We start from the raw sequence: 13694 nt of genomic DNA on the forward strand, positions 1-13694 counted from the left end.
GCCACTGTTGACCAAGAAACAGCGCGAAAAGCGTCTCACCTGGGCTAAGGAAAAAAAGAGCTGGACTGCTGCTGAGTGATCCAAAGTCATGTTTTCTGAAGAAAGCAAATTTTGCATTTCCTTTGGAAATCGAGGTCCCAGAGTCTGGAGGAAGACAGGAGAGGCACAGGATCCACGTTGCCTGAAGTCTAGTGTAAAGTTTCCACCATCAGTGATGGTTTGGGGTGCCATGTCATCTGCTGGTGTCGGTCCACTCTGTTTCCTGAGATCCAGGGTCAACGCAGCCGTCTACCAGCAAGTTTTAGAGCACTTCATGCTTCCTGCTGCTGACCTGCTCTATGGAGATGGAGATTTCAGGTTCCAACAGGACTTGGCGCCTGCACATAGCGCAAAATTTACCCGTGCCTGGTTTACGGACCATGGTATTTCTGTTCTAAATTGGCCAGCCAACTCCCCTGACCTTAGCCCCATAGAAAATCTGTGGGGTATTGTGAAAAGGAAGATGCAGAATGCCAGACCCAAAAACGCAGAAGAGTTGAAGGCCACTATCAGAGCAACCTGGGCTCTCATAACACCTGAGCAGTGCCAGAAGCTCATCGACTCCATGCCACGCCGCATTAATGCAGTAATTGAGGCAAAAGGAGCTCCAACCAAGTATTGAGTATTGTACATGCTCATATTTTTCATTTTCATACTTTTCAGTTGGCCAACATTTCTAAAAACTCCCTTTTTTGTATTAGCCTTAAGTAATATTCTAATTTTGAGACACGGAATTTTGGATTTTCATTTGTTGCCACTTCAAATCATCAAAATTAAATGAAATAAACATTTGAATGCATCAGTCTGTGTGCAATGAATAAATATAATGTACAAGTTAGACCTTTTGAATGCAATTACTGAAATAAATCAAGTTTTTCAAAATATTCTAATTTACTGGCTTTTACCTGTAACTGGGCATGGATAACAGTTAGCTTCTTATCGTTGTCAATCCCCATCTGAGCCTGGATCTGAGAAAAACGGGGCTCGAGGTAGTTTTTTGTTTCTCCAGCAATGCCTCTGCAATGGCGTCCGTTTTGCTGTGTTGGACTTTGTTCTTGTTTGCCATTCTGCTTCAAGTAACTCTAACAAGCACAAAGTGGTAAAATATTGAAGTTGGAATCCTATAAAACATTTATTTGACAATTTTGGGCCATGAGCTACACATTAGGCCGCCATCTCTGTCCAGCCGATCACATCTCACATTTTACCTGTTATTCAACAATGCAGCACTCTTGATTGGTAGGAGGCCTATGATAGCCCCACAGTGGGAGCAGAGGGGGATTCATTATCTAAAAGACATCTTTAGCGAGACCTGCTTGTTACCTTTTTCCGACCTACGAAACACATTCAGTTTACCACGTTGCTAATTTCTCTTTTACTTTTAATTAAAATCAACACTGAAGGCATAGAGTATCCCGTGGCAGAGTTTGGTGCACATCCATCCTATCTAGAAATTATTTACTATGCAGCCAACAACCTGTGGTATGGTATCCAGGCTTTATCAGTTTTTGGTAATATATGGCCACTTTGGCCTTCCTATTGAGAAGGTCTGGGAACGTGATTGTCCAAACCTGAGCAACAATCTCGACTGGCATGATTTAGGGTCTAACGTCCCAGAAATATCACGCAATCCAGATTATCAGCAGATTGACTACAATTTAATTCATAGGTTATATCTCACCCCTGTGAAAATTCATCAGATTAAAATAATTAACTGCCCTTCAGGCACCTTCTGCCTACTGAAGGCTAGGGGCACTTGTCTTCACACGTTCTGGGATTGCTCTCCTGTTGGTGAGTTCTGGAAAAATATTGCATCCAAAATACCCTCTGCCCTGATTAATATACTGTACCTGTTACTGTCAATGTTTTGATTCTGAATGAACTGTCATTAAATTCAGCTCTCTAAAACTCAAATTTGCTGGACTCGTAGCTGCTAAGAAAAGAATTAGCCTAAAACCACCTCAAAATGTGTCATAAGGTGACATGACAGGTGTCTTTTTTTTGGGATAGTGTATATTTGGAACTCTCTTCAGCTTGCGTAAATGAAAATAAAATAAAATACTTTGGACATTTGGTACAGCATTGTTGACTCATTGATGTCCATGCTGTTGACTGGTGCTGCAGCCTTCTTTCCTCTATTGGCACATGTGTTTGGTTCCTTATCATGGGTCTGTGTCTGCTTGTGAGTGTTTTCGTATTGTATGTCTGTTTCTGTGTGCGTTGTTTGTGAGCTGCAGACGTCGCTCTTACTGTTGTGTTTTTGTGTCCCTCCTTCCCGTCTTTCCTTTTTGTTTTTTTGGTACTGGGACGCGTTCTTTTGTTTCAGCATATTGTTCTTTTATTTGTTTTATCTTTAAATGAAAACATTTGGTCACAAAAAAAGTAAATTCACAAGCCTGTACTTTGTTACTTTTACTTGAGTAAAGAAGATAAATCAGTACTTCTAATTTTACCAGAGTATTTTTTAAAACAAAGTATCTGTACTTCTACTTGAGTTTGGGAAGTTAGCACTTTTGCCATCTCTGCATAAAACTTCCCCATTATGGAACAATTATAACTTTCAGTCAGGTGGAAGGCCAGTTGTATTTCTATTTTGTGCTCGTAAAGTGTCATCACTGTCTTCAGCATCCTGTATGACAATGCAGCACTGCACCCATTTTTAGACATAAAAAACAACTTTGATCTGCCAGGTACATAAAATTTCTTTTATATTAGGCGGAGAAATGCTGTGAAAGCTTACGGAGTGCCCTGGGATCAGCAAATTGCAGAGCACCCCATGAAGAAATGGGTCAGACCCATGCAAAACTCCAGAGGGACTGTTACAGTCATTTACAATAAGATACTCCATCATTTGGGACATCTAGCTGCAGAAAGGGTGTGGGGAAGGGAATTAGAAGTGCTTCAAAAATTCTTGCGCATCAACTCATACACTTTAAGTTGATTGAAATGCTTCCAGATGAAATAGTCTCAACCCCAATTTTTCACTGACTGCCCAGATCAGACACTTGCACATGTTTTGGGAGTGCACCCCAATCAGGCGCTTCTGGAGTGACGTATTTTTTATAATTTCAGCACTACTGGGGGTTGTCACACAACCTAGTCCCTCCACCTGCCTTCTTTTTTTTAATAATTCAAATATTTATTGAATTTTTACATCTTATAACAAAAAATAACCAAAATAACAACATCAAGAAAACAATAATTATAACAACAAGAACAATAATAATAATAATAAAATAAAATAAAACAGAAAACAAAAGTATGTTTATTTAACATTGGCACTTCTCTTTTGTCTCCAAGTAAACACAGTCTAGGTTATTTGGGCAGACTACAGGGTAAGCAACCCTGCATGTAGCCTAAAACACTGCTCCAAAAAGCAGAAATCACCGGGCATTCCCAAATGGCATGCATCAAAGTGCCTTTAGCTATTTGGCATTTCCAACACAGATCGTTTTCGCCAATACCCATTTTATAGAGCCTAGAAGGAGTATAATAATATCTAAGGATTTAGTTTTGAATAAACTTGCCCCTAGCTTCTCTAATGTGCAACCCACTATTTGACAGAATAGAATCCTGTGACGGTACAGGAAGGAGGACCCAAACGCAGAGACGGGGAGGCAGGAATAAGCTGATTCATGGAGTGTTTATTTACAACAGTTCAACAGAAATCAGCAAAGGGGAAAGTCCAAACATAAATCCGGCCCAGCACAGGGGGAAGGAGCACTCCAAAACCAGTGAAAAACTCACTGGGGACTGACGGGGCATTCGCGGGGGGCGGGGGTCCACAGAGGATAGCCGGGGAACAAGCAGGATAAGGCAGGCTGGCAAAACTGACGGGACGGAACACCGCCGGCTGGCGGGAACAAACAGACAGAAAAAGGGGTGAAAGCAAACAGGTAACTCACAAAGGTACGGTGACGAGGACAATCTCATAGGGCGACGGGGTGACAGGCAGAAGGATCTGACAAAGGACAAAGCAAACACAGGGGTTAAATACAAGAGGTAACGAGGCAATGGGGAACAGGTGAGACATCAGGTGGATCACATTAGGGCGGGCTGGACAATCAGACAAACAAAGTGAAGCTAGACAAGACACGACAGGAAGCTGACTACCAAAATAAAGCAGGAAGTGAAACACACAGACGCGTACCGGGGGGATGGAACAGGACACAGAACGGAACAGAAAACAACCCGGAGAGGGCGAACCACAGACTGGAGAGAGGGGGACGGAGGACCAGGGGACCTAGGACACAGGGAAGCAGGGGCAAAAGGCACTAGGGACAGAAGAAAACGGGGAGCAAAGGCACAGGGAACAGAGGCACAGGGGACAAGAGAGGAGAAGGCAAGAGAAGGAGACAAGGAGGCCAGAAAACAAGGCAAAGAGGAGGGCGAGAGACGGGACCAAGGAGCACAGGGAAACCAAGGCACAAAGGAGCCAGAGCAGGAAACAAGGAAGCACAGGGAAGAGAAATGCAGGGGAACAAAGGTAACACACTGGGAACCAAGAACACAAGGAGCATTAGGGACAAGACCGAGGAGTAAGGGAAATACAAGCACAGGGGGCATAGACAGGAGGAACCAGAACAGGGAACAAGGCAGGAAACCAATGAGGGAGCGAGAGAGGGACTCAGGAGGAGACAAAGGAGCCCAAAGAAGTCCAGGAAAAGGGCCAGAGACAGGTCACGAGCGAGGAACCAGAGGGGAGAAAACTGAGGAGGGACACAGGGAAGAAAAACACAGCGGGCAAGACAGACAGGGCGCTAGAGACAGAGACCCACACGGAGAGAGAGAGAGAGAGAGAGAGAGAGCGACAGAGAGAGACAGACCACAAACAGAACAAAGCAAAAGAGGGACACAGAGAGGAAACGACACCAAGACAGAGAGAAGAACCGATAGGGATAAAGATGGGGAGAGACAGAGAGACACCAAGGACAAGACAAACACGGGAACGAAAGGGACAGAGGGAACAGACACAGAGAGCAGGACTAACAGGGAGAGGGAGGAACACAGAGAGCAGAAGAAACAGAGCGATGGAGACAGGCAATGGCAGACACCCGCAGGGGACTGGAGGAGCGGGACAGAAAAAGGGAGCAGAGACGGGACCAAGGGCAGGAACAGCGTGGCACGGAGAGAAGGGCGAAAACAGAGAGAGGTTGGGACGGACAGGACAGGGAGAGTCACCCATACCAGAAATGGGGACAGAAACCCAGAGAGCAGGACAAACAGCCGGAAAAAAGAGAAACATCCTCACAAACAGAAAAAACGAAGCAAAAGGGACAGAGTGAGAGGGATACACCAAGAGACTGGACGGGCAGAGAGGGAGGCAAGGCGACCCAGACAGCGGGACAGAAAGAGAGCGAGACAGACGGAGGACAGAAAGCAGAAAAGGGACCTGGAGTAGGGACAGAGAGAGAAACAAAGACACTGATAGCAAGAGGCAATGGGGGAGACCAACGAGGAGACAACACGACACAGAGTGGGTGAGCTGGACAGACACTTGGAGAGAGGAAAGCGCAGGGAGATAGAGAGTGAAACACGTGAAGAGATAACAGGAAGGGAGCGGGACCGAGCACGGGGGACACACAGAGAGACTGGATGAGTAGGGTGGAGAGACAAAAAGGGAGAAGATGAGACGCCAAAAGCCAGACAGACAAAAGAGAGCGAGACAGACAGGCAAGGAGACCAAAGCAGAAAGGAAAAAACAAACAAACAGAAAACAATAAAACCAGGCAACCAGAAGGAGGAGGGAACAAGAGAAGACCAGACCAAGGAGAGGGACAAGACTAAGAGACAAAACGAGGGAGACACTGACACGGGGACAGAAGAGACATAAACAAACCAACGGAAAAAGGGAGAGAGATACAGAGACACAGACAGTATGGGTGACTACCAAACACAGGGAACGACGATAAACCAAGGGAAGGGCACTAGGAGGCACGAGGGAATGTACGAGGGTGCCCAGGAGAGGGCGCACTAGGGACCCAAGAGCGGGTATACTAGAAAAGCCCACGAGAGGGTGCACTAGGAACACGAGGAACACAGAGAAGCCCACGGAGGGGCGCACTAGGAGCACAAGGAACGCGGAGAAGCCCACAGGGGGCGCACTAGGAGCACGAGGAACACGGAGAAGCCCACGGGGGTGCGCACTAGGAGCACGAGGAACACGGAGAAGCCCACGGGGGGGGCGCACTAGGAAGCTCGAGGCAGGGCCGGACCGGTTTGGACAGAGACTTAGACTGGACAGATCGGGACGGAACACACGGAGAAGACAAAACTACAGACGGATCGGGTTTAAGGGCCAATTTGGATGGGACGGACGTGGACGACGTGATTACCAATGGGTTGGGCTTGGAGACGAAGGCGGATGGGACAGACGCAGGGACAGGGAGGAAGACAGGGACAGGAACGGTGACCGGGACAGAGACGGTGACTGGGACAGAGACAAAGACTGGAACAGAGACAAACACAGGGACCGAGACAAAAACGGGGACAGATGAAGACACAGGGACAATCACTGGGACGGGGATACGAACAGGTACAGAGACAGGGACAAACAAAGAGACAGGGACAGACACAAGACCAGGGAGACTAAGACTAGGAGAAGCAAAAATATGGGGGACAGGGGTTCCGGCGGGCCTGGGAATAAGGCCAGGACCGGAGGAAGCCAGGGGACTGGGTCCAGGGGGACCCCGGGAACTGGAACCAGGGGGACCCCAGGAGCAAGTGTCCCGAAAGGGCAGAGGCCCAGACACCGGCCGGCGGTCGGGGGCACCGACCCCCAACCGAGGGCCAGAAACGGTGGGCGTCGGCCGGGGGGCAGGCCCACCGAGCGCCAGCCGCGGGTCAGAAAGGCTGGGCCTCTAAACAGAGTCGGGAGGTCTGGTCAGCTGGTCTAGGTCAGGGGAGCAGGTCGGCCGGTCTGGATCTGGGGGGCCAGTCTGCCGGTCTGGGTCAGGGGGGCCGGTCGGCTGGTCGGGATCCAGGGGGCCAGTCGACTGGTCTGGGTCAGGGAGGCCAGTTGGCTGGTCTGGGTCTAGGGGGCCAGTCGGCTGGTCTGGATCTAGGGGACCTGTCGGCTGGTCTGGGTCAGCGGTAGCCAGCGGCTGAGTGAACGCGGCAACTCCCAGGGAGGACTGGACAGTACTAACTCCCTGGGAAGCAGTCTTTCTGGGCGCCGACTGGGGGTCCGTATCCACGGGCACCAGCTGAGGGTCCGGGGCTCCCAGGGAGGACTGGTCAGTGCTAACTCCCTGAGACGCAGTTTTTATGGGCGCCGGCCTTTGGGTCCATAGAAACGGGCGCCGACTGAGGGTCCGCCTTATTGGCGTGAGCAGGCGGCTGGGGGTCCGCCTCGTCGGCGGGAGCAGGCGGCTGGGGGTCCGCCTCGTCGGCGGGAGCCGGCGGCTGGGGATACGCCTCGACGGCGGGAGCCAGCGGCTGCTTTTCGCCTCGACGGCGGCAGCCGGCGGCTGGGGGTCCGCCTCGACGGAGTGAGCCGGCGGCTGGGGGTCCGCCTCGACGGAGTGAGCCGTCGGCTGGGGCTCCGCGGCGGCGGCGGTCGTCGGCAGGGGCTCCGCGGCGGCGGCAGCCGTCGGCTGGATCGGCCGATGGGGGTCCGGAACAATGGACACCGGCTCGATGGTGGGGATCAGGGTGGCCTGCAGGCTGGCTTCCAGCTGGTAATGTTCACGAAGCACAGCTTTCATGCCTGGGACCTGGAGCATCCCAGGTTTACTCGCGACGACCTTCCTGGCCAGCGCGCAAATGGTGAGCCGGCGTCCCACATCCGTTGTTCTGCACAGTTCCCCGGTGAACCGGCTGAGGGCGTACTCGACCCGTTCCCGGTCCTCTGTGCAAAGGATAAGCTCCGCTGGGTCCATCACTGGTCAGATCCTTCTGTGACGGGACAGGAAGGAGGACCCAAACGCAGAGACGAGGAGGCAGGAATAAGCTGATTCATGGAGTGTTTATTTACAACAGTTCAACAGAAATCAGCAAAGGGGAAAGTCCAAACATAAATCCGGCCCAGCACAGGGGGAAGGAGCACTCCAACACCAGTGCAAAACTCACAGGTGACTGACGGGGCATTCGCGGGGGGGGGGGGGGGGGGGGGGGGGGGGGGGGTCCACAGAGGATAGCCGGGGAACAGGCAAGATAAGGCAGGCTGGCAAAACTGACGGGACGGAACACCGCCGGCTGGCGGGAACAAACAGACAGAAAAAAGGGTGAAAGCAAACAGGTAGCTCACAAAGGTACGGTGACAAGGACAATCTCATAGGGCGACGGAGTGACATGCAGAAGGATCTGACAAAGGACAAAGAAAACACAGGGGTTAAATACAAGAGGTAACGAGGCAATGGGGAACAGGTGAGACATCAGGTGGATCACATTAGGGCGGGGCTGGACAATCAGACAAACATCGTGAAGCTAGACAAGACAAGACAAGACAAGACAGGAAGCTGACTACCAAAATAAAGCACGAAGTGAAACACACAGACGCGTACCGGGGGGATGGAACAGGACACAGCACACGGGACCTGGGAAAACACTGAGACATTCACAGGGAGGCAGAAACGGGAAAACAAACCCCCAAAAAAAACCAAACCACAACAGAATCCCATCTATCATCATCCATTGTACATCCTAAATCTCTTTCCCATATTACTTTCAGACTTTTACTTGTATTGTTTTTAACCCAGGGGCAGATATTATACCATTTTGAGACTTTGCACAGTAGTGGAGGTAGTAGCAGAAAAGTCTCTATAGGATTTTTCCCATTTAATAACCTAACACTTCTTTTCAAACAATCTCTGATTTGTAAATACTTCCAAAAATGGTCAGGACCCTCCAAGTTAAATTTCCTTTTAATATCCTTGTATGACATAAATATTTCCCCCTCCAGCAGATCACCTATAGTTCTAATACCTTTTCTTAGCCATTGTGCCCAGTAAATAGTCTGTTTATTGATTTTAATTTTGGGGTTATGCCACAAGGGGGCGTATTTTTGCACATGTGTAACAAGCTTGTATCTTTTGTGTACCTCCAACCATACCACTTTAGAAAATTTCAAGATAGAATTTTGTATTTCCCTTTATTTGACTTTTGTGATAAAATATCTATTGGTGTGAACGGAGAGGAGAGCTCTTGTTCTAATAAAATCCAGTCCAGATTGATTTTCCCTGCCCAATGTTTGGCCAATCTAGAAATTTCAAAAGAGATACTGTAATGTTCTATATTGGGCAGGGCCAACCCCCCTTCTTTTCTTGGTTGGCAAAGCCGATTAAAATGAATACGAGGTTTACTACCATTCCAAAGAAAGTGTTTTATCATATTATTGTAACTTATTAGTATTGGCTGCGGTATGCACAAAGGTAACATCACAGTATAATAACTGATAAGAGGGGCTATAACCATCTTCACTGTGTTTACTTTCCCCCATAATGTTAAGTTTAACTTACTCCATTTATCCAAGTTTGTCTTAATTTTGTTGAGCACTTTTCCCATATTGTCAGCCACAATATCATCAATATTTGGGTTCAATTCAATTCCAAGATATGTCATTCCTTTATCCAACCCTCTAAAATTGAAACCAGTTATTAAATTATGAGTGCAAGCTTGTATGACTGGCATCGCCTCCGACTTATGCCAATTAATTTTGTAGCCAGAGAACAATGAATAGTTATCAATGACTTCAAGTAAGGTTGTGATAGAGTTAGAGGGGTCTTGACTTAATACCAAAATGTCATCTGCGTACAAAAACAGTTTGTGTTCCCTGCCCCCAGCAAATACACCCTTAATTCTTGAGTTTTCTCTAATTTGAATAGCCAATGGCTCTAAAAAGATAGTGAATAGCAGTGGACTTAAACTACACCCTTGGCGGGTTGATCCTTACTAACCATGTTCTCAGATCTTGATAATATATTTTGAAAGCCATGTTAATATCTGAGGAAGATGTGACCAATGTATCGTTCTTTTTGATTGCAGTAATTACATTCTGATTATCAAATTTTTTAAGTTGTCTTGCCAATAACCTCCCCGTTTTTTCCCCATTATCATAGAAATTAGTTTTAAGACGGAAAAGAGCATACTCTGCCTTCTTGTTATAAATTTCATGGAAACTAAATTTGAGCTGACAAATTAACAGAGCTAACGATCGGATCCCCCACCGTGACTGTATTCAATCGAGTTCTTACACTCTTCTTCTTGGATCCCATGGAAATGTTTCATAACAATTTCAAGTTTAGTGACTTAATGAGCTACCACCGTCCAGTAATGTGTTGTTTGGGAGAGATTAAGTTGTTTAAAACCAGTATTAGGTTGACGGGGTTCGGAGCTCTGCTACGGCACAGCCATTCCTTGGTACCTCACCACGTGACTCCCTCCACCTGCCTTCTTAATGATGATTGACAGCTAACCTCTCAACCAAAGTAGACTACTCCTGGCAGGGCTTACGGTAGCAAAAAAGACCATAAGGCTTTGGTTCCACCCAACTATACATTAACACAGTACTTGATAACTGTCTACCATAGGGCTTCACCACTAATTGAATTTTAATTGCGATTACAATTTTTACTTCCCACGATCAAATTTGGGTGATTGAGTGATTCTTTTTTTTAAAGCGTCATTTCATAGAACACTCCGGGTTTTTTGCAATGCCAATCTACCACTCCGTAAAGCCGTCTGCTCATGAGCCAGTCAGAGAAGTTCCCCGTGCAGCTTAGTTTCTAGATGTAGACAGTCACAGAGGACAGAGTAACGGGAGGAAAACTCAACAGATAGGAGTCGCTTATATGTCGGTCTTAGGGTTTACCAGTTTACCAGTAAACGCAACATTTTGTCCCATCTGTTGTTTTTCAGACAACAGCAGTGACCAGTGCTAGTTGGTGCTAGTAGCGTCTGTTAGCTGTCAGCTCCTCTAGGACGCACCGGTGCTAATGTCCTTGCATCCCCTACAATGCTGTTTATATGGTTATGGTTTAATTTTGTGTTACATGACCCACTTTGTCTGTAAAGCCTTGCCTGTGTTGAATCTTTCCTTTGCTCTCTCTCCTCTTACTCCACCCCCGGCCACACAGCGGCCCGGTCCACACTTCTGACATTTGTCCACAGTTTACATTTTTTATTAACACAGCTGTATATTGTTAAGTATGAGGGGCTAACTAGTATTTGTACCAGTGTTTCTGCTGGTAACTCTGCTATCACAGCCGCCACGGTGAAGAACACAAGAAGTTATTGAATGCAACTAATTTCAGTTGGTAGAGTAATAGCGTGTGAGACGGAGCTGCTGGACTTGGACCAGAGATGTGACCCATTGCAAGAATATCATTGTTCATAAAAATGCAGCGCAGTGAAGATAGACGTTTCATACACACGATGTGTGGATCTGCCATTCGACCCGTGCTGGACCTGTTCATAATGAGTCAGCCGTCTCCTTGTGAGTACCGTCCATCGCACTCCCTCTCGCAGTTATAAATAGCCAATGTGACGATAAAATTTGTTTTGGTTAAAATCAACAAATAATCGTACGAACAATCGCGATCAAAATTTTGATCAAAATAATCGTGATTATCATTTTGGCCATAATCGTGCAGCCCTAGTCTACCAGTACATTTCTTCTTTGGAGTATACAACTCAACGAGGCCAAACTAACAACCATCCAGGCATGGTTTGGGATTACACTGTCCATCCAAGATCACCTTGTGAAACAGAAACTTCGGACCTGAATGTAGATTTGTGGGTGTTTTTTTGTTGTTGTTTTGTTTTCTGAGTAATGCTTTATACTTACTAGCTAATATTGGCATTGTAACTGCTATCTTTCATCTCCATTATCTCACTTTTTTTGAATAATGTACTGTAGTGGTTGGTTGTGGCTCAGCGGTTGTCTGCCACCCGGAAGATCGGTGGTTCGATTCCTGGCCCAACAGCCGCATGTTGAAGTGTCTTTGGACAAGACACTGAACACTGAGTTGCCCCTGATGCTGCGCTATCGGAGTGTAAATGTGTGTGAATGTTTATCTCATGAGCAGGTGGCACCTTGTACGGCAGCCTTGGCCGCAGTGTATGAATGTATGTGAATGGTGAATGGTTCATGTACTATGTCAAAGCGCTTTGAGTAATCGTTAAGATTAGAATAGCACTCATAACCACAATCCATTTTGTATGTGGTGTGTATGTTCAAAGTGATTGTGACTGTAAATGTAACATTTTAATCTTGTCTAATACAAATGGTTATACAAAACAAAGGAAAATAACTTTGAAAGTAAAAATGTAATGTATGTTAAACATAACTGCTTAATAAACAGATATTTGAGATAAATCAGACAAAGTCTCCAGTAGGGATGTACCGATACCACTTTTTTAAGACCAAATACAAGTACTTACATTTATGCACTCGCCGATTCTATGTACCAATAAGGTACTTAATAATCCTTGTGGGGTCCGAGGATGTTTTCAAACACGGATGACTTTGGCCTGCTCTGATATTGTCAATAAGAACAAAGCAATATTTTAAGTACCATGCCTTTTTCTATTCAAAGCTCAGTACCCATGGGCGGGACATTACCCTGAGCTAGTGTCAATAACATAAATCATATGATTCTTGTTATCGAAATACTGTTTAAGTTTAGAAAGAATTAAAAATGCAAACAAAAGAAAAATATCACCTTCTTTATGTTTACGCCTGTTGAGCTGATAAGCTGACGTTGGGCTGACAGCTACTCTGAATATCAGTGGTGAAGCTTACAGGCAACAGGCTGTTGATGGCCCTTTTTACAAAGCAGCTTTGAGAACCCGGTTTCTGCGATGTGGTGATGGCTGGGAATCTCACACCCTGGCTCCAGTACACTGAGAAGACGTTGAAACCCAGTATTTTTAACAACTGACAATGGCTGGTTGTCAAGTGAATCATGAAGGCCTATTGGGTAAGGGTCTCTTACAGTTATTTTTACAGCCAAAGCTCACCAAACGGCTGGCATTGATTGCTCCCCACCTGCCCCACAGAAAAGTTAATGTCCCATCGCTATAGTAGTATCGGGTGTGGTTGCATCAGAACAATTTTATGAATAGAAGTACAAGTACGTGCACCTGGCATCGGAGTGATCCCCGACATTGGCATCAGTATCGGTGCATCCCTAGCCCCCAGGTTAAACTGGATCGGCCCAACTCTAATACTTATTTATTTAACATTTTCTTACATCATTACCCTGAAATAGATCCTACTTAATTCTAATAAATCATTATTCTACTTTCCTCCTCAATCTTCTACCCAGGGTTATTTTGCAGAGCTGGATAACTCAGAGCTCAGCCACCTCATCCCCTTGTCCGTTGGGAACAGAAGGGATGTGCTGTTTGGCAACCTGCCAGAGATATATGAATTTCACAACAGGTAGGTGCAATGCAGTTTGTAAGTTTTCCGGACTTATGTGCCATTGTATTTAGGAAAAACTGAATTATCAGAATTAACAACAAAGCTACCACAGGATAAAATAATATAAAGATGACTGAGAAACTACTCCACAAAACATTACTGATGGAACTATGTTTAATCCTTAAAGTGAACGCAAATAAATTAGATGATAAAAAGGTTGTATTACTGTCAAAATAACCAATTGCACTTGCACTACAGATATAATTTATTCAATCTCATTTAACTGTGC

At 46.3% G+C, this 13694-nt stretch overlaps 1 protein-coding gene across 5 annotated transcripts in view; it reads left to right on the forward strand.

Moving 5' to 3' along the window:
- The window catches only part of mcf2l2 (MCF.2 cell line derived transforming sequence-like 2), a 216638-nt gene that overhangs the window by 88025 nt on the left and 114919 nt on the right, over window positions 1–13694 (forward strand). For all 5 annotated transcript variants that reach the window (XM_034881481.1, XM_034881485.1, XM_034881482.1 and 2 more), the window contains exon 17: window positions 13308–13423. In XM_034881481.1, the coding sequence (XP_034737372.1) occupies window positions 13308–13423 (116 nt within the window). The remainder of the gene's footprint in view (window positions 1–13307; window positions 13424–13694) is intronic.

Source organism: Etheostoma cragini, chromosome 9, assembly GCF_013103735.1.
Source record: "Etheostoma cragini isolate CJK2018 chromosome 9, CSU_Ecrag_1.0, whole genome shotgun sequence".
Taxonomy (NCBI): domain Eukaryota; kingdom Metazoa; phylum Chordata; class Actinopteri; order Perciformes; family Percidae; genus Etheostoma; species Etheostoma cragini.